This window comes from Mus caroli, chromosome 19, assembly GCF_900094665.2.
Source record: "Mus caroli chromosome 19, CAROLI_EIJ_v1.1, whole genome shotgun sequence".
Classification (NCBI taxonomy): domain Eukaryota; kingdom Metazoa; phylum Chordata; class Mammalia; order Rodentia; family Muridae; genus Mus; species Mus caroli.
In genome coordinates this window covers 20,031,285-20,050,318 of record NC_034588.1, presented here as the reverse complement: position 1 = coordinate 20,050,318, position 19,034 = coordinate 20,031,285, and the positions used below count along the sequence as shown (strand labels likewise).

At 42.4% G+C, this 19,034-nt stretch overlaps 1 protein-coding gene across 42 annotated transcripts in view; it reads right to left on the bottom strand.

The window, feature by feature from the left end:
* Positions 1-19,034, bottom strand: part of Trpm3 (transient receptor potential cation channel subfamily M member 3) — a 533,889-nt gene that overhangs the window by 87,445 nt on the left and 427,410 nt on the right. For 16 of the 42 annotated variants that reach the window (XM_029472394.1, XM_029472404.1, XM_029472405.1 and 13 more), the window contains 7 exons: positions 16,999-17,049; positions 8,888-8,923; positions 8,597-8,737; positions 6,350-6,379; positions 5,169-5,458; positions 4,287-4,515; positions 1,719-1,886 (listed from right to left, as the gene is read on the bottom strand). In XM_029472394.1, the coding sequence (XP_029328254.1) occupies positions 1,719-1,886; positions 4,287-4,515; positions 5,169-5,458; positions 6,350-6,379; positions 8,597-8,737; positions 8,888-8,923; positions 16,999-17,049 (945 nt within the window). Of the gene's footprint in view, positions 1-1,718; positions 1,887-4,286; positions 4,516-5,168; positions 5,459-6,349; positions 6,380-8,596; positions 8,738-8,887; positions 8,924-16,998; positions 17,050-19,034 lie in introns of those variants that run through there. The other 26 variants (XM_029472396.1, XM_021152581.2, XM_021152586.2 and 23 more) reach the window with 5 other exon arrangements.

The window sequence follows — 19,034 nt, the reverse complement described above, 5'->3', positions numbered from 1 at the left end:
GTCTAAGTTTACATCCATGTGCCCAAGTGGTTTCTCTATCATCTGTCTGTCTGTCTGTCTGTCTGTCTGTCTGTCTGTCTATCTATCTAGCTATCCACTCACCCACCCATTCATCCTCTATCTATCTATATATCTATCTATCTATCTATCTATCTATCTATCTATCTATCTATCATCTATCTATCTNATCTATCTATCTATCTATCTATCTATCTATCATCTATCTATCTATCTATCTATCTATCTATCTATCTATCTATCATCTATCTATCATCTATCTATCTATCTATCTATCTATCTATCTATCTATGCATCCATCTATCTATGTATCCATCTATGTCTGTCTCTCTGTATCCATCCATCCATCCATCCATCCATCCATCCATCCATCCATCCATCCATCCATTTTACATCATGATCATGATCATGGCCCAGGTAGTTTACTCTTTAAGCCATATAACCACCCAGGAGGCAGACAAACCTATATTCCCACTCTTGAAGAGATGAAATTGTGTTCAAGGTCACACAGCAAGTAGGTGAAGGGGCAGGATTCTGACTCTTTACCTATTTGCTGAAACAGCCAGCAAGAATTCAGTATCTACACTACCCATGATTAGAATATCATTTCTCATCTGAGGAGTTCAGAGATCAAAATTATGACATGATTTTCAGGGAAGACAGTCTCTGCTGCCATTGCAGGGCAGGCCAGGGCAGGTTTTTTTTTTTTTTTTTTTTTTTTTTAATATGACTACATAGATTTTTACAGAGATCTGGGAGCTGAAACAAAAATTGGCTTTTCATCCAGTAAACGAAGGATCACATCTCTTACCAAATCCCTAGGAAGGAGTTTTCTGGAAAGACATGCTGTGCATATGGAAGAGGAGCTTGTCTCATGGCTGTTCCAGGGAGAAGACTCATGCAAAGTTTTTTTTTTTGTCACCTGAACCAAACCAATTTTCATCTTCTCCTCTTACAGCTCCTTCTGGGTTATCACTCCTGTAGCCAGGAGCAATGAGGGAGGTTGAGGTGCCTCAGACCTGTCCTTATACAGTTGCTGTTTGATGCAGCTCTCCCAAGCTACGAAGCCCTGTGTGTCCCTTTAATAGCGCAGGCTATTTTTAGCCTTTGGGCACAAGCCAGTGCCAGTCATGTCACTCTGGTGGGGGCTGTGGAAAGTGGTTTCATGCATAGCTGTCTTGTTCTCTCTGCAGAACAAAGCATCCGTGTTCTATAATTGTACTGGGAAGCTAATAAAAGCTTTCCATACAAACCTCAAAATTCAATTAGTGCTGGTTTTGTGACTTCGACCCTGAAGACAGATACGGGCTTAGCTTCTGACCAGCAGAATGTTGCCAGCTCAGCCAAGCTGGCTGCTCACAGCGCCTGGCGTCTCTCTCATTCTTGTGTGTTAAGACTGCTAGTCATGGCATCATGTTTACAAATAGATGCTCACCCGGAGAATTGAGGCTGTCTGGCTTTGCATCTCATTGCTCTGTTTTTTTCTGGCACCATTGGCAGAAAGACTTTCCATACAGTTGGATCCTAGAGAAGTACTGTTTGTGCACAAAAGGTGACTCATGATATTGTAGTCTCAACACTTATAAGGTTATATCTGGCAGGGGGCTGGGGAACCCTTATCTGCTCTCAAGCATTATTAAATCCCAGCCATATCAAAAGTTTCCTCCCCAGGGAGGAAAACTGCATAAGCGTTTCCTTACTGTTAGCTCCATGTCCTCTTCATCTTTTTCCTTTGTGGGCTTCTCTGGCTCCTCCGGCTCCTTCTCTTGGAGATGAATCTCCTGGGCCTGAGTCATATAGGGCATGTCATCTTTGTTCTTGAACTCCAAGCTGAGAATTGAAGGAGGAAGTAGAATTCCCAGAATTACCTAAAGTAATAATAATGATAATAATAATAATCACATTTAAAGGATTAAGATTAGGGTGGTTGCTTAGAATCAGAAAGCTGGGATGTGGCCTATGTGTGTGTGTTTGTGCACACACATGCACATGCACAGGGGTTGTATTTACAGTACAGGGATGTGGATATTTGGAAATTTAAGCACATGATAAAAGGATATATATATTTTTGGCCCATCTACGATAAATCTTAACCTACTAATTCTTACTTTCTTGGGGAAAACTGAGTAAAGGGAGTTTATCCAAGGTGGAAAAACATAAGATTTCCATTTAGTTATTAAACAGCACTTGGCTTTGTGAAAGTCACTTCATACACATGTACTGGTGTTTATTTGTGAATGTATCAAGTAGAGTTGATATGTTAGCTGATGAGTTCCATAAAGAAATGCTTTCTAAATTGACCTTGAAGGCACATACAGAGAATCATTTTATCTACTGTACAACATTCTGCTGGCATTAGCTAATATACAACAGAATCCCCCCCCCCCCGGAGATCTCAGTATTCATCAAGAATTGCTGTTCTTCTTGCACAGAAGCCCCAGGAAGACCAGCGCTGCATTGCTTTCATGTGTAAACACTGTATGTGAGTCTCAGTGTCAGGATGCTCATTGTATAGACCTTTCTCATGGCAGAGCTCTCTCCGCCATTATCAAAGAACAGCGACTGCTTCTTCTTCTCTCAATTCTAAAATGGCCCCAGTGCACAAGGTTCCCAAGGATGAGCCTCCTTGAAGACATGCACTGAGGGGAGGGACTTAGATCCTGAAGGGTCAGTGAATATCATGGATAGCCAGGCCTTGAAATATTCATGGGAACTTAAAAAAAGAGGGGGGGGGAGAAATGACTCTGAATTATAGGTGTTTTGGGAAGCTCAAATGGCATGCTGGCAATCTTTATAGGGTGTAATGCCCTGTCCTCAGAGCTGAGAAATGGCTCGGCTCTCCACCTGAGGCCAGATTAGGTCACTACCAGCAGCGTGATTCTGGGATGTAGTACCTGACCCACTTCATAGAGACCTTCTTGTAACCTTGGACCAAGAGCCCACAAGAAAGGTAGAGTATGGCAGACAGTGTTGATCCAGTAAAAGTGCAGTCAGAGAGGGTCGGATGCAGTATGTCAAGAGAGCTTATGCATATCAAGAGCAACATGGTCATGACATCATACTCCATGCTCACAACTTGTTAAGGGAGTATATTTTAGCCAATCTTACGACATGCACAAAATGGGTGACTGCAAGATGATGAATATGCCGATTTGCTTGACTCTGGTGGTTATACATACTCTGTGTATGTTAAGGCACCATGTTGTTATCTTAAATATACATGTAATTAAAGGCTGCCATCAGAAAAATGAACGGAAACCATCACTCTCCCATCTTCTCTTGATCATTTATATCCATTTCCCCCTTTAATCTTTTCATTTTAATGTTTTCCTTGAAGATCATTCAAAAAGGATTAGAAGAAGCAAACACTGGGCTGAGTGTGTAGCTCAAAGGTAGAGAACTTGCCCGGCTTGTGTGGGGCCCTGAGATCCTCTGAGAAACTACAAACAAATGTGGCAAAGTCTACAACCCAACTTTTCGTTCTTAAGAACAAGTCCCTTTATCATCTCTTCAATACTACAAACAATTGATTAGATGCATCCTTCTTGTTTCTCCTTAACTGAATTTTCATTCTGGGCTGAGGTTGTGCAAACTGGTCTGGGACTTTCGTTTCTTCATTTGAGAACAGAGCAGAGACTAGGGATGAAGCTCACTGTCACATGTGAGGTTCTGGGTTTGATTTGCAAACATTTTTTTTGAAATGTTTGTGTTTCATTTTTGGAAAAAGTGAATCATGTCTTGATAAACAAATCTATCTCAATTTTATCTTAAATATCGTAAGCACATACTATAGAGCCCATGCCTCTATGATATGACACAATGCAAAGCCAGCCTGGGTGGGACCAGACCTTCTAGGGCACTGAAGGATGGCTTAGGTGAGAGTCCTGTGGCAGCAGAGGTATGTCAGAGCATACGGTGGCCCCTATGGGATCTGTGTGTTCTCTGCATTTTGGAATCTGAGAGAAGAGTTTGTTTTGGTAAGCCTTGAGATCAGCCCTCAAGACTCCCAATCCAAGGCATGTGCAGATAGAGGCAGAAAAATCATTAAGTCAATAACTAGAGCATATGTATGTAGCTTGCTTTCTCACATGTGACAGACCTCATGACTCTAAATGAAAATCACATCTCTAGGGAGATCCTAGTGAATAGCGGTGGGTTAACACCACCTCCCAACAGAAGACAACCCCTAGACCCACCACAGATTTCCTTGGAAAACCACAACTAACCCTTGGATTCTATGGTAACGGATCCCTTTTGGGTATGCTGACCTTGAGGCCTGAGTTCTTTCTCATCCGGAGCCGTCCCATCCACATGTCCGTAAGTAACATCTGGCTGCACGTGTGTGCAATGAAGTCACGGTGCTTGGCAGCCACAGCCAGCTGCAGGCATGTGGCATTACTCCAGTTCTTCAGCTCATACGTCAGCAGCTTCATGGCCAGCTGCTCATCCTGTTTGTAGGACTGGTCCAGGAGCTCCACAGCCAGCTGGCCAAAGTCCCTGAAAGACAATGTTCAGGAGGCACTGTCAGGTCAACGTGGAGGGAGATGGCCATGAACAGAGTTGGGGCCCCACTGTTCAAGTATAGAAGGCAGCTTGCTGTGTGGGGTAGCTGTTTCGTGTAAGGTCTACTCTACTCATAAGCCCATCCAGCCAACATCCTTTAAGCATTCTTTCTGTGACAGATACCATGTCCAGAACTGAAGATGTCAGTTAAAGCTGGACTCCTGCACTCAAGGCCCCCAATTCAGGGTGTGTCAAGGAAGAGGCAGAACAATCCACCAATGACTAGGTGTAGCATGTCTTCTTAAATAAGACAGACTTCAAGTTCAAAGCCGGTTCTTGCCAACCATGTATGAACTTGGCCAAGTTCCCTAAGTTTTCTGAGATAATTTCCTCAGTGGGATGAAATGCATGGTGATGTGACCTGTTGCGTGAGGGCACAGGAGAGGATGAACCAAGTCTGTGTAATGTCTCCACACCTCTAGGCAGCACTGTGCACCATAAGGGTAAATTACTCATGCCTACCCTCTGTGTGTCCTAGTGAGGTGACTCTGTTACAGTATGAAGTTTTATGAAGCCCAGAGCTTCTCGAATTTGGAGTCTACTTTTCCCTCTCCCCCCCAACCCTCCTCATGTCCTGGCTGGCCAACCTGGAGTTGTGGTTCAGCTCCTGGGAAATGTCATCAACCATGTCATTCTCAGAAGCCTCGTGAGCCATGGCCTTGCAGAGCTTGCAGGCCACCAGGGCTTTGGCCATGGCCTCCTCTCCGTGTTGCCAGAAGAACAGGGCCATCTTCTGTCTCTTCATGAGGACGGCCCACACCATCAGCTCATGGAAGGGGAATGGAAAGTGGTTGATCTCAGGGTCATCCAAGTCGATGTCCACCTCTTCCTCACGTTTCTTAGTTGTTTTCCGTCCTCTCCTCAAGGGAATATCATCCTGCAGTCGTAGAGAGACACATACAGGCTGAGTCTGAAGTGAATCCGACTAGTGCAGGACCCACGCTATGCATACCTTCCACGGGCTAGAACCACACTGAAATGAACCAGCCCAGCTCTGATCCTAAAGAGACTCACAAGCTCCTTCAGGGGCTAATTAAGACTTAGCAAATGCGTACTCAGGTACGGACATGTCAGTTTACTCTATACTTAAAAAAAAACAAAAACAAAAACAAAACAAAAACAAGAGACATTTTCTAAGCAGCAGGAGGATGGTGGGTTCGAGGCCAGGCTGGGCTACATAATGAGAGTTTTGTCTTTAAAAATCCCAAAACATATTTTCAAAGGCCATTTTATTTCCTTCCTTTTTTGGTTTGTTTCTTTACTTTTGTCCATTTCGCCTTCCACAGGTGTGGCTGTCTCTATTCCATGATGGACAGCACTGGCATGTTTATTATTTATTTTCTGAAGAAAGCAAGGATAATCTCTACTTGTGTTTTCACAGAACAACAATAAACAATGAGCCAAAGATGGGAACACAGACACTCACATCCTGCATCCCTATTAGATGCTTCTGTGGCACTCTTTTGGTTTGTTGCCATTGCAAAGATCTAGAATTGATTTTGCCTGTGGAGTTTATACACTTGGTTTTCAAGTCAGTCTTTACCACAGGATTTACTTCTGTTTGTTTTTTTTTTCCCCCCACAATGCTCACATAAATTCAGTGTGGAATTTTAAAAGCTACTGTGAGCTGCCACCATGGCACTTGGAAAAAAAATCTTTATTTCCTCATTTTAGATTCATGCACTAAGCCTTATTTTTAAAATGAACTCATATCTTTTAAATATGTGAGAAAGAATAATCGACGCTAATAATTTGAGCAAACACTAACCTCCATTCCCAGCAGTTTCAAGGCTTTGGGCTGTTTAAAAAAATGTTGTGAACAAAGTTAGATCTTGTTTTCATTGAGGTAAGAAACGAATGCTACTAAAATGCAAATAAATAATATAAGAACTCTACTGTACCATACAGCATTAATTTTTATGTCACTAAGTAAACACAATGAAAGGAACACATTTTTAGAAATTCTAGGAGAGTTGAGGATGCTGGGATTTTGGTGAAGCACAGAGGATTAGAAAACTAAAGAGATGTAATTGAAGGCTTATTAATGACTTTTGTGGACCAAACTGTCTCTCCCTTTCCTAGAACCATCCTGCTTGATTGGTACCTCCAGGACATTCAGCACTTGAGAGAATATTATGGTCCGAATGTTCTCCTCCCCATGCCCATCATGTGATGAAATTCTAGCTGACAAGGTATTGGTATTGGGGCGGAAATTTGGAGTATAGTGTTAGGTCATTACAAAAGACACCTCCCGTAAGAAATTTGTGTCTTTAACAAGAAGACTATTGGGAGCTTGTTTGCCTTTTCCCGTGTGAAGACACAGCCAGAAAGGAGAAAACAGGCCCTTTACATATATCCTCAATCTGTCAGAACCTGCGGTTGGACTTAGAGCCACGAGAGACACACTGACGCTGCTTATATGCTCCTTAGCCCATGGTGTCTTGTCACAGCAGTGTTAGCAGAGAAGACAGATGAAAAATGAAACAATCAACAGATCAAACTGATATTTCTGAAACCTCTGGAAAACCTCTATTATCTGGGGGTATGATTCAAAAGGTTTGTTTAGATGCTTGCTCTAGCTGTCTTCCGGTCCTGCGCAGTAGAGCAAGGGATCATGAGTCAGTGCAGGTGCTGACAGTGGCAGAAGTGACTCCATGGTACGGTACACAGGTATCAACTTCCCTGGCCATGCTGGGAGCGTGTAAAATGGGCGCAAATGAAGGTCACTTGGGAATTATAGAGCTTGCTTTGTATTGACGAAGGGGAGAACAACATTACAGCCTGTGGGCCAGGATCTGTGTTTCTAAGTGCAACAAAACAGTGGGTGTCATTTTGGATGCTTCTGAGGACACAAGAATTATCAGAATTATCAGAATTGTGAACCGACAGACGGTTCCTGCGAGTGTGATTCGATTATGTACGTTGGAATAGCCTGGAGCTGGTCTCCCTCCTTTTCTCTTTTGGCTTCTGAAATGAGGACGTCTACATTTTTTGTCTTCATTCCAACTTTTTTTTTTTTTAACCTCTCTCTTGGTTTTCTAATAGACCACAAAATACTTTTCATTAGTGAAAAACATTGTTAAAAATTAAAAAAAAATCAGAAAACATAAACTACACAAAATAAAGGGAAAATCACAATACCCCCAATACTAAGAAAATCATGTAAATTATTTAAAAGAGAAAAAAATTGCATTATGCCCATTACCAGCAGAGACAGCAGCTCTAGGGATGTCATATCTCAGGGCCCCCCAGCCTGGGTCAGAAAGTAAAGCCCATGCTATGTTTGTAGAAACAATGTGCCTTTGAGATTCTACCCTGTTTATGAAAGCACCTGCAGCCCAAAGCTGTGGGGAGGCCTCAGCGCCACAGGAATAATGGCAATGGAGATGCTTGGATGCTGTTCTTGGATCCCACTGCTAGGCACAAAAGAAACCAACCAAGCAACATAATAACAAATCCTAAACATCTTCACTTAAGAGTGTCCTCAAGATGTAAACAATGTAACCATTGGCTAAATTGACCCACAAGGACATGTTCTAAATATGCCCAATTACGATCTTGTGGGATATAAGATGAAGCTGTCCCGCTTCGACCACTTTTGCCATAGACCGACCAAATGAGGCTCCAGAAAAAGCACAGATTTTTTTTTTCTTTCTGGAATTGAATTGCAGGCATAAAAAAGCAAAACAACTCCCTTCCCCCCAAACCCAAAAATGGAAGATCATTTTTATTTGAAGGAAAGACTAGCAGAGAGACTATGGTTACTTAGACAGCAACACTAGACAGACATTTTTAGGATGATGAAAGTGTGACTGTCATCTCAAGGAAAACAGGATAGAATTTGTTTGGCCAGTATTTTAAATTGAGTAACAATTTTCGATAGTTTGGATGGAAAAGGAGGAGAGGTGCATTTTCTGTTTTTCAACTTGTTTTCCCCTTGGAGACAAGGGGTTATACCTTAAATCTCTCCTTCCTAGTCTTCCCCAAATAGCCTAAGAACAAGCCAGAAGCTCACCCTTTTGGGGCCAAAGAGATTGTGGTAGAGGGTCCGAAAGCGCTTGCGCGTGTAGTTGCAGCGGTAAGCCCCGCCCATCAGGTACTCGATCACCAGGCCAATGTCTATCAGGCTGATTCTGTAGTCCGGGGGCAGGTTTCCCTGTGAGGGAGGAAGGGAACAACAGACAAACCCAAAAAGATGGTGTGGTTTACTATGGGTTCATTGGCATGTGTTCTGTAACTATTTTAGAGTAAAAATATATTGAAAAAAGAAACATGAATGTATTATTATGCTGGTTAATTAATTCACCTTAAAATAGATCCAACCGAAACCTGGATACTCTCGCTTGGAAAGAAGACATAAGTTAAATAAGAAGATGCGGTAATCGCCGGCAATAACAGAAAATCAAATTATTTATTCAAGTCTTCAGCTGGGGAGAAAAAAACACCAGTGTAGCAGAGAGAAACACAGGCTAGACAAGGCAAGGGCTATATCATTCCCAGCTGCTAGATGCAGGGTCCCCTGATGCTCCTGGGCCCTCTCTGTCCCTGACCCAGAAGGCAGGCCTTTTGTCTTCTCCCCACTCACAAAAGGAAGACTTCTCTCAGAAGATGAATGTCACTACCTAGGCGGGGACCACTTAGAGATCAGGTCTGCTGTAACACAAGACCTCTGTTAGCCCGTCACATACACTGGTGCTCTCCGACTCCCCCAAAATAGGAAGCAGGGACAGGATTTCACAGTGTCAGAATGGAGTTGTGTGCATATTCCGAGGAATATTCCTCGTGCTTAAAGTGTGTGTGTGTGAGTGTGTGTGTGTGTGTGTGTGTGTGTGTGTGTGTGTGTGTAACAGAAGAAATACTAACGTTGGAACAAAAAACTTACACAAAATTTGTGTGATTTTGTCACCTTTTGTTTCAGAGCAGCTTGGTATTATTGGGAGGGGGACACAGTGGAACCTAGGATTTTGTGCATACTAGATAAGCATTTTAACTAATTAATTATTAATTAATAATGCCTTTTTTTTTTTCGAGATAGGGTTTCTCTGTGAAGGCTTCGCTGTCCTAGAACTGATTCTGTAGACTAGGCTGGCCTCGAACTCACAAGATCCACCCCCCTCTGTCTTGAGACTGCTGGGATTAAAGGTGTGGGCCATTACCACTCAGCTAGGTGAGCATTTTAACACATCTCTAGTCAGAGAGTAGCAGCTCTTAAAGACCCAAAAGTGTGCTATCTCTATCTATCTATCTATCTATCTATCTATCTATCTATCTATCTATCTATCTATCTAAGTGCTGGCTCCAGGGGTGAAACATAGAGACTTGTTCTCATGGATAGTTCAAAAGAGCTAAAAGAAACTTTGAGCTTAAAGAAAATCTTGGCTCTCTTAAGGTCAAGGAAAACGGAATGCACAATGAATTCCAGAAGGCATAGGTGGCTGGCAGCTCTTATTGTCTGGCTGAATTCAGGATGCAGGTCAGCCTCCTCTGCCAGTGGGGAATTTGGTGACCATGTAGAGGTATGGACTGTATTCTGCCTATTTCAGTGTGTTGGGCCTCCGTGTGCTTCATTACCATCTCTGGGTGACTTTTGATAAAAGCCTGAATTTGTGGAACATCTTTTCCTACTTAAGGCTCAGGTGACAATGGCAGTCTACTTAAGGACCTCTAGAGTGTGATATGAGGATCTCTGTTGGTGGGAAATTAATTTAATTGGTTAAAGGAGGTTTCATTAAACCTATAGTTTTAGATTTTTTCCTGATTATTTTTATCTTTATATTTTTCTTTGCCTTTTATAATATGTGGGGTGTGGTTGGTTCCTGGAATTTCTGTTGTTGAAATATGTATCAGTTTAACAATGAAATTAGTGATGTGTTTGGGATTCAGCCTGTGCTTGTGCCTGGGCCCTTTGCGTTATATTCTCAGTAACAGAATCAAGTAGGTACCCTCTTTATCACCTCTGGTTGGGATAGCCCCAGCTCACTGGAAAACGTGACAGAAACGGTGTGGGCCACTGTATCTGGAATTCAAACGGTGTGGGCCACTGTATCTGGAACTCAGTGGCAGTTCTTGGTGTGGACGTGTGGAGGAACAGCCTTGTAAGAACTGGTTTGAGCATAAGATTTCACTGCTGGCTCCTACATCCCTCTGCTGTCCATGTATCTACTGGCTTCTGCAGCTCTAGTTGCTAGCGCCTCAAGTTCGTGTTGGGATCTAAAGTGAGCCAGATCTTGATGTTGGTTCACCATATCTCACTCAGAAATTCATTTCATTAGCTTAATTGTTCTTTGAAGAAAGGCCTTTGACACCCTCTGTCCTTTTTGCAATCTGTAATGCTTATGTACGTTACTGTTACTGTGGGAAACTCAGGTGTGAGCAACCATTTACATTCTACGAATGACCCACTGGTACTGTCTTACAGCCAATGCTGAGTGGTATTGCTTATAAATTTGATGAGTCTTTAAAATATAAGGACTGTGAGAAAAGTGGCAATAGTAAAATTTAAAGAAATAGAAAGTTAAGAGCAGATAAGGTGTTTGAAACAGAAACTTTACTTCATGAAGGGTAATTGTTGATGCATACTGCCAAGGAAGATGGTAAGCTTTCCCATGTCAGAAGCATTACCGGATATTAAGTTTGAGACAGAAGAAGGTTGTTATTTTATTTTATTTTACTTTGGGTTCTATGGGGCAAAGGAAGTGGCTTGCATTCTGTTTGACAGCAAGGCAATAATGCCCACCTAACAGAAGCCAGTGAGGGCTCCTCACCTCACCAGCATTGACTCCCTGTCCTGGTGAGGGATAGAGGGAGATCTAAGGATACAGGGAGTCCTCTCCAGAAGGACTGGAGAGAAGCTGCTCTTGTTTGTAACATCACGAAGAAGGAACGTTGACTTAAACATGTTTGAGGTCTGCCTGCAAGGCTGACAGTATCGGTTTCTGTACCTCTGTGTTTCTTGCTAGAAGAATGAAACCATTTTAGGAAAGGAGAAATAGAGTCTACAAATGAAACTGGACCTAAGTTAGGCCCCCTGAGGTAATTGTGTCCTGGGTAGGCTAAAAGGAATGGCAGCCTTGGTGCGAGATGAGGCCTATGGCCTTGGTTTGCTGTGCTCTGGTCATGAAGCATCTGGCTTTCTTAGCACAGGGTGCCATTATTGGACAGAAGGGGAGCTTGCAGGTATTCCTGTCAGGAAAGGCTGGAGACATGAGTCTCCAGGGCAAACAGCAGTGGGCTAGGCTCTGTTAGCTCGACCCCATGTGACCCTGGATCGTTTTCTGTACCGCACTTTATGTTCTAAAGTCAGATGACATGGACCACCTCCTCAGGTCCCACGTACCTCACAAAGTCCAACTGTTAACTAGCACCCATCCACTACTTTTATTTTCTAATTACCAATGGCAATTGGTCAGAGACCCCTGTGTGGAATGTTCAGGGTTGTTGTCCTGGGGTGGTGGTGGTGGTGTGGGGGGGCTGGGTGTGTTTAAGAAACTGGCAGGGTTGGATCTGTGTTTTTCCTTCACCGGCTGGGAAGGAGACAGAGAGAGTGGGTGGCACCCTGCTTGTTCATCCTTGTAGTGACAACAGCTTTCTGCAGGAGTCTTCCTTTACTTTAGGTCTTTCCAAAATGGAATTCTAAAAATTGACCCCAGAGTCATTCTTATTCTATCTGCTGTTCCTAGGCCTCTCCCCACCCTGTTGGTCATGACTTTGGTAATGGGCAAAGACTCGCGAATGATTCCCCATCTCATGCCTGAACAATACAGGGTAAGTCCCGAGATTCAAATGATTTCATAGAGAGGGTTGGGAGGCAGGTTGACAACTTGAAAATGTTGTCTTCATGCTACGAACCATTTCTCAAAGGTAGGATCTAAGTCATGCCATGCTTGAAGATGTCTTAGAGAGCAGTCCAAACACACAGGCTGCATCTGCTCTTCAACGTGAACTGTCTTTAGGTGTCAGACTTCAACTGCTTAGGGATGCAAATTCTTTTTTTTTTTTTTTTTTTCCTTTGAAACTTATAACAAGCCTTGGGTTGTGGAAAGTCTTAAATAATTGCTGCTTTTTCAGGTTCACGAAAGGCGAGTGGGGGACAGGCTTGCTGGGAGGAAAACAGTCACTAGGTAGGGGTCAGTCTGGGGAGTACTCAGGGGAAGAAAGGAGGGTACCCATGGTTTTGTAGACTAGCAAAGTAAAAAACCAGGCCATGGATTATTTTAAAAATAAAAATGTCCCTGTATATTTACAATAATTTAGTATATGGGCTTATGAAAATCTCCTCTCCTTACCCAAAGTTAAAAAACACTCTTCCTTCCTTCCTTCCTTCCTTCCTTCCTTCCTTCCTTCCTTCCTTCCTNTCCTGCCTTCCTGCCTTCCTGCCTTCCTGCCTTCCTGCCTTCCTGCCTTCCTGCCTTCCTGCCTTCCTGCCTTCCTGCCTTCCTGCCTTCCTGCCTTCTTGCCTTCCTGCCTTCCTGCCTTCCTTCCTTCCTTTTTCCCTTCCTTCCCCCTTCTCTATCCCTCTCTCTTGTATTCAACAAAACTAGGTCTTAGTTCCTATATAAAGGAAGTTTAAATCATCTTTATTACACCATGGCCTCTGTATGATATTCAAGTAACCCTCCTCTGGCGGTGAAGGCTAGCACAGATAATCTGAAGTATTAGTATGTTTAATTGAAAAACGAGAAACTACTATTTAAAACACCCGGAGCCACAGATTGAGCAGACAGCTACTAAAATAGCAGATTATATCTTACAGAAGTGCAGACAGACTTAAGCCACTAGTTTAATAGGAAAGCATGAATATAGTCAATGGATTTATGCATGAAACTGCTTCATAGAATTGGTTTGGGTTATATCAGTTCAAACTTCTGGTGGGTGCAGAGTAGCGATTCTTTACCACGTTGCTTCTAGACGGTTCTCTAGATATAAAGTAATGTGAGATCTTGAGAGTAGCTTGGAAACATCTCTCATCATTCATTCTGTTGGTTCCAAAGAGCAGCTGGACATAGAGATGACTTTCTGTTTGCCTGATGGTGGTTTGATAATTATGAAATGTATTCTTGGGTTTGTAGGCATCATTTGCATTTAATTTAAAGACATATCACTAAATGCTATATTTAAATACCATATATACTATATGGATCCAGAACTGTGTTTCTAACTCATGAACATGTTTGTGTCCATATATTATTTATATTATATTATGACTACAGGTTGAAACTTTCACAGAATTATATATATGTACATATACATATATATAATTATATATATATGTATATGTACATATATGTATATGTATATATATACATACATATATATATATATATATATACACACACACAATCTATATGTGCAGGAAGAGACACTTATTAATGATCATTATATTCTTTAATTTTGAAATCAAATGTCCTAAAATATTCTTAGCATTTTTAACCTAGATTTCGAATCCCCTGAGTAACTACTTGGCCTAAATTAGAAACACTCCTGGTCACATGGGACCATAGGAAAAGTTTGTGTCCAGATGTTAATTTCTTTCTCTCCCTTTCCCTCATTTCCAGCTCATGTCACCCATGGACATAAACTGTCCACACGGTTGGTTCCTCTGAGGGTTCCCTTCAGTAGCCAGCCAGACCTTATCAGAGAGATGAGTCTTCATTTCCTGTTTCTACTTTTATTCCAGAAAAAACAAACAAACAAACAAAAAAACTAAACGCAGGCTTTGTCTCTGCCTTCATCTTACTAGTGGCCTCTTTTTGAATAAAAGGTGAGGCTGTTTCTAAGCCAGCTCAGGACTGTTGGGTGAGTTTTAAAGTCACCTCTTCCCGTTCCTAAATCAGCAAGTAAATGGGTCCTCACATAACCTTCTTCTTGCTGGATTATTTCTGCTGCCCTTAAAGGACTGCTCTTAGCGAATAGTCCTTCCCCCAATGTTTTCACCACCCTTTTCTTTCTTACTAATCTCCATTGTTCTCAAGGTATATTCACAGCTAAGAAGCTTTAAAAGGGGGAAGAAAGTACCCCAAGGATACCCCGCCTGTCTTCCAATAAGACTTGTGATGTGAGCAAATGCAAGAGGCAGCTCCAGGATAGCAGCCTTGCACAGCGGAATTCGATGGGGAAGCTAATCTGAGACATCTCGGTCATTTATACTCAAAGAACTCCAACTCCAAAATCCCCATGAAAAATCAGGCAGGACCTTACTGCTGAGGGAGGGGACAGGGAACGTGGATAAGGGACTTGTTTCAAGGCTTAGGTTGGCTGGTGTCTGGGACTCAAAGCACAGACAAATGATCAGAAAGCCCCACATTCTAGCTGGACACAGACTAGGACGAGCTGAGGAAATGGTACTGTATTTATCATTTTAGAAATGCTCAAAATAATTTATTGGACACGAGAGTCAAAAGCTTATCAAAGAGTATGTTGAATATGTGGAACCCTCACCATCTGAGATTAGGTCCCAGAAACATTGAAGCCAAGACAAATTAAGCAAAAGGGAGAATGTGTGAGGGAAATGGATTTTTTCTGAAGGCACAGATGCTACTGTGGCCTGGGATGGGCCAGACTCAGGAGAGCTGGGGTCTCACTCAGGAGAGCCGTGAGAGAGTTGGGTAAGCAAGCGGCACAGGTTGTGCTTCCTTGATTCCAAGAGTTACAGACTTTGCCCACAAATCGAGACGCTCCTTCAGTGTGGTTGTGCAGAGATGGAAGAAAGGTCTGTGGTAGCGAGGGAGAATGCTGATTTTGTTTTTGTTCTTGTATCCTTTATTCATTCTTAACAAAGGTCCAGCAGGTCAAAATAGTCCAGCTATAAGCAGTTCCCAGAGCCTCTGACATTTTGAAGAAAATATCAAAAGTTGCTAATAGTTCACTAAGGGTCAATTCTAGTCGAGACTTGATAGGAGACGATGGCCTTGTCAGGTACTTCTGATCCTCAGTTGAGAGTTAGTGCAGGGATTTCACCAAGACCCTGATATATTGAGGAGGAATTTATTTCCTTGTCTAAAACCAGAAACATGCTTGGCAAGGCCAGTCCTAACCTGGATCCGAGGCCCTGGGACAACTGAGGTTTCTAATTCTGGGAAAACCCCCTCCTTAACCCTCCTCGAAGAGCTTCAGTGATCAGCCAAGGCTGCCCTTGAAATATCCTGCATTCCCTTTGGGTAACATTGCTTGACTAGCTTCTTGCTGACTTTGTCCGACTGTGGGACAGTTTTCTCCTGACTCTATCTCATTTTTCCTCTCTGCAGACTGTATATAAGATGCTGTACTTGATAAGCTTGCTTGGCATATGATATAGCTTGCGTGTTATCTCCTGAGTCTACTTTTTCTGACCCCGTGGTCCTCCCTCTCAGGAACCACTGCCACGGAAGACTGGCCTGCTGATCCAGTCCTTGGGTCCTGGTGTATGGCTGCAGCACTCCCATGAGGTGCTGAAGGTCTACAATTTCTGTTTTGTTCTTTGGAGTTAAAGGTTCTGAAGCCAAGCTACCCTTAAAAGAGACTGTTTGGGGTAAGGGAGCAAGCCCATGCTCAGGTCAAATGTAACCTTAGCACGTTCAATTTTTAAGTTGGAATATTGTGCAAGAATATAAAGAAATTGTAATTCTGCCTCAGTTTTTTTGTGAAGAGTAAATGAATCTGGGTGTAGAGTAAATGAATCTGGGTGTAGAGTAAATGAATTTGGGTGTGTAGAAAGCCTGTGTAACAATGCTGCGTATCTCATCGTGGGTAAGCCTCGGTCAATGCTGCTTTTCCTCGATAAAGGATTGGTGGTGGTGTTAGCATGCGACCAATCACTGAAAATAGTCATTACTTCCTTACCCTTCATTGTCCTCTGTAAACTGAACAACTCACTTGTATATGCCAGTTTTATAAAGAATCCAATGAATAGATTGGCATAAAATATACTTTGGAAAAATAAAATGTTAGGAGAATGGGACGTTGAGAGGATTCACCTATTCTTGGGTATTCTCACTATATATACATATATATATATATATATATATATATATATATATATATATATATATATATATATATATATATGAAGGCTGTTACGATGTTGCCAGGAGCCAGCAGGAATGTACTTATTGTGGAAAGGTATTATGGGAACTGATTCCCCAACAGATACAGGTAACGGCATAAATCCACATTGGCATGGGGGAAAGCCTAGAATTCGCTACAGAAAAGCATTACATTCAACGAGAGCATCTAAAACCATGGCGACTGGAGGAAGGACCATAGCGGCGCTGTCAGCAGAGCTGTCCGAGCTACAAAGCAGATGCACATACATCACTCTGCAATGGAGGGGGCCGGCAGGGAGGTGGAAACAGGGCAGGGCAGCTCATGCAGAACAGTCATAGTCTCTCACAGGAAGCACTCAGGACAGGGCCTCCGACCTGCGGTCTAGAGGATTCTTACCTTTTTGACATCCCTGACCAAGTGGTACAATGTATTTGAGGGCCCATGTCTCTGAAAACGATAAAGAACAATCAAACAGTTTTGCTAGTCAGGGGTTCCAGGTGGCGAGGCAAGAGGATGCTGGAAGGAAGGGTTCTGACCGGTGGAGGGCAGCTCTGTGTGCTGGACCTTGTTCTACGTGCTCAGTTGTATAAGTTACTTTGAAACCAGGACTGATAGAACTTTGGATCACAAGTTCTCCAAGAAAATGTGTCTGAAGGTCTAAGTTCAAACTTAGTAAGACTGTTTGACCCCTAGTAGATATCTAGGCCAACTGGTGTAGAAAGAACTAAATTTTTTTTTTCCGAGACTGGGTTTCTCTATGTAGCCCTGACTGTCCTGGAACTCACTCTGTAGACCAGGCTGGCCTCGAACTCAGAAATCCACCTGCCTCTGTCTCCCAAGTGCTGGGATCAAAGGCGTGTGCCACCACGCCCAGCTGAAAGAACTAATTTTACTGCAGAAGAAAGCAAAGGAGTTCTGTCACACTGTTCTAGAAACTTAAATTTCTTTAGTGTCGTTTTCCAAGTTGTCATTGAAAACTTGTCTCAAAAAAGCATTGGCCAGCTTTTTCTGCAAAAGGCCAGAAATGAAATAGTGAACACTTGTGGACCATGCAGTCTTTATCCAATCTGTTTCGTGGTTATTATTGTATGAAGGAAACTATAGACTATACATAAACAAGTGATCTTGGCTACGTTTCAATAAAACTTTATTCACAGTAACAGAAAATGAAATTCCGTATAATATTTTTAGGAGAGGGTTTTACTGTGTAACCGCAGCTGGCCTCAGAAATCATAACTCCCCACCTTCTGAATTCTGGGATTATATGCAGCTGCTACTATACCCAGCCAGATTTCATAAATTTTAGTATGTCACAGAATATTGCATTTCTTTGGTTGTTTCAGACATTGAATATAGAGCACAGTTATCCATAGCTCCCAGGCTGTGCAGAAATGGTGGATTGGCTTTATATTTTGGTGACAGTTCCCTGACATCGAACTAGAGGAAAGCTCATAAGCTGGTTGTGGAAAAAGAAGTCAGGAAAAGGTATGCGTGTAAATAAAGTAAATGCCTACAAATAAATTAAATGACTTGCTATTCCCTCGTCTTTCAGGTGTAGGGATGTGACGTACAGAGCACCCAATGAAATTTGAATGTCAGACGGGCAATGATACCCCATGCAATATTGGGAATACATAGTCAGCCCTCTGTACTTACAGTGTCTGCATCTGTGGAGCCCACCAACTGGATTAAACATGCTTGCTGTATGTGTAGGATCGTGTCTGTATTGACTATGCGCAGTTACTTTTCCTAGCATCATTTCTTTGAAGATACCGCCTAGTAACTATTTACATGGTGTTTATCTTACATACGACATTGCATGTGTGAGTGCCAAGTCCCTGATTTAGTTGCTTCATTATTTAGCTTCTGGGAAGAGGTTACTTAAAAAAAAAAAAAAAAGGACAATATGTGCTGGTTTTGTGAACATCAATGTCATTTAGATGATGAATTTGAACATCTGAAGTCTCCCCCCCCCCCACCGTGCTATTACATCCTTCAAAGGTATGAAGGATAAGCACATCTATGCTAACAATCATTGCTTATCTGAACTCCAAATTTTGCTGGTGTGCTGCAGCTATTGGCTAAGTCTGGCAACCTGATTGGAGGATCTAAAACAGTGGTGATGCTCTGGGGCTGAGGCTCCTGGTCCCAAACTTGGGTATAGTCATCACAGAGGTTACTGTGACTTGATTTTCTCCTCTCTAGAATGTCGGTGATAGCATTGCTTCATCTGCTAGGTCTATTTGAGAGTTCAATAATGCAATAATTCCTCTTAAAGCTGTTAAAATAGTGCTTAGCATTCAAGGTGTGCTAGACATCATTATTATTACTGTTGGCATTTACTGTCTCATATTCTTCTCAACATTGCACTGCAGGTGACCACCACTTGTTGATGGGAGCACTACAGGTGACCACCACCTGTTGATGGGAGC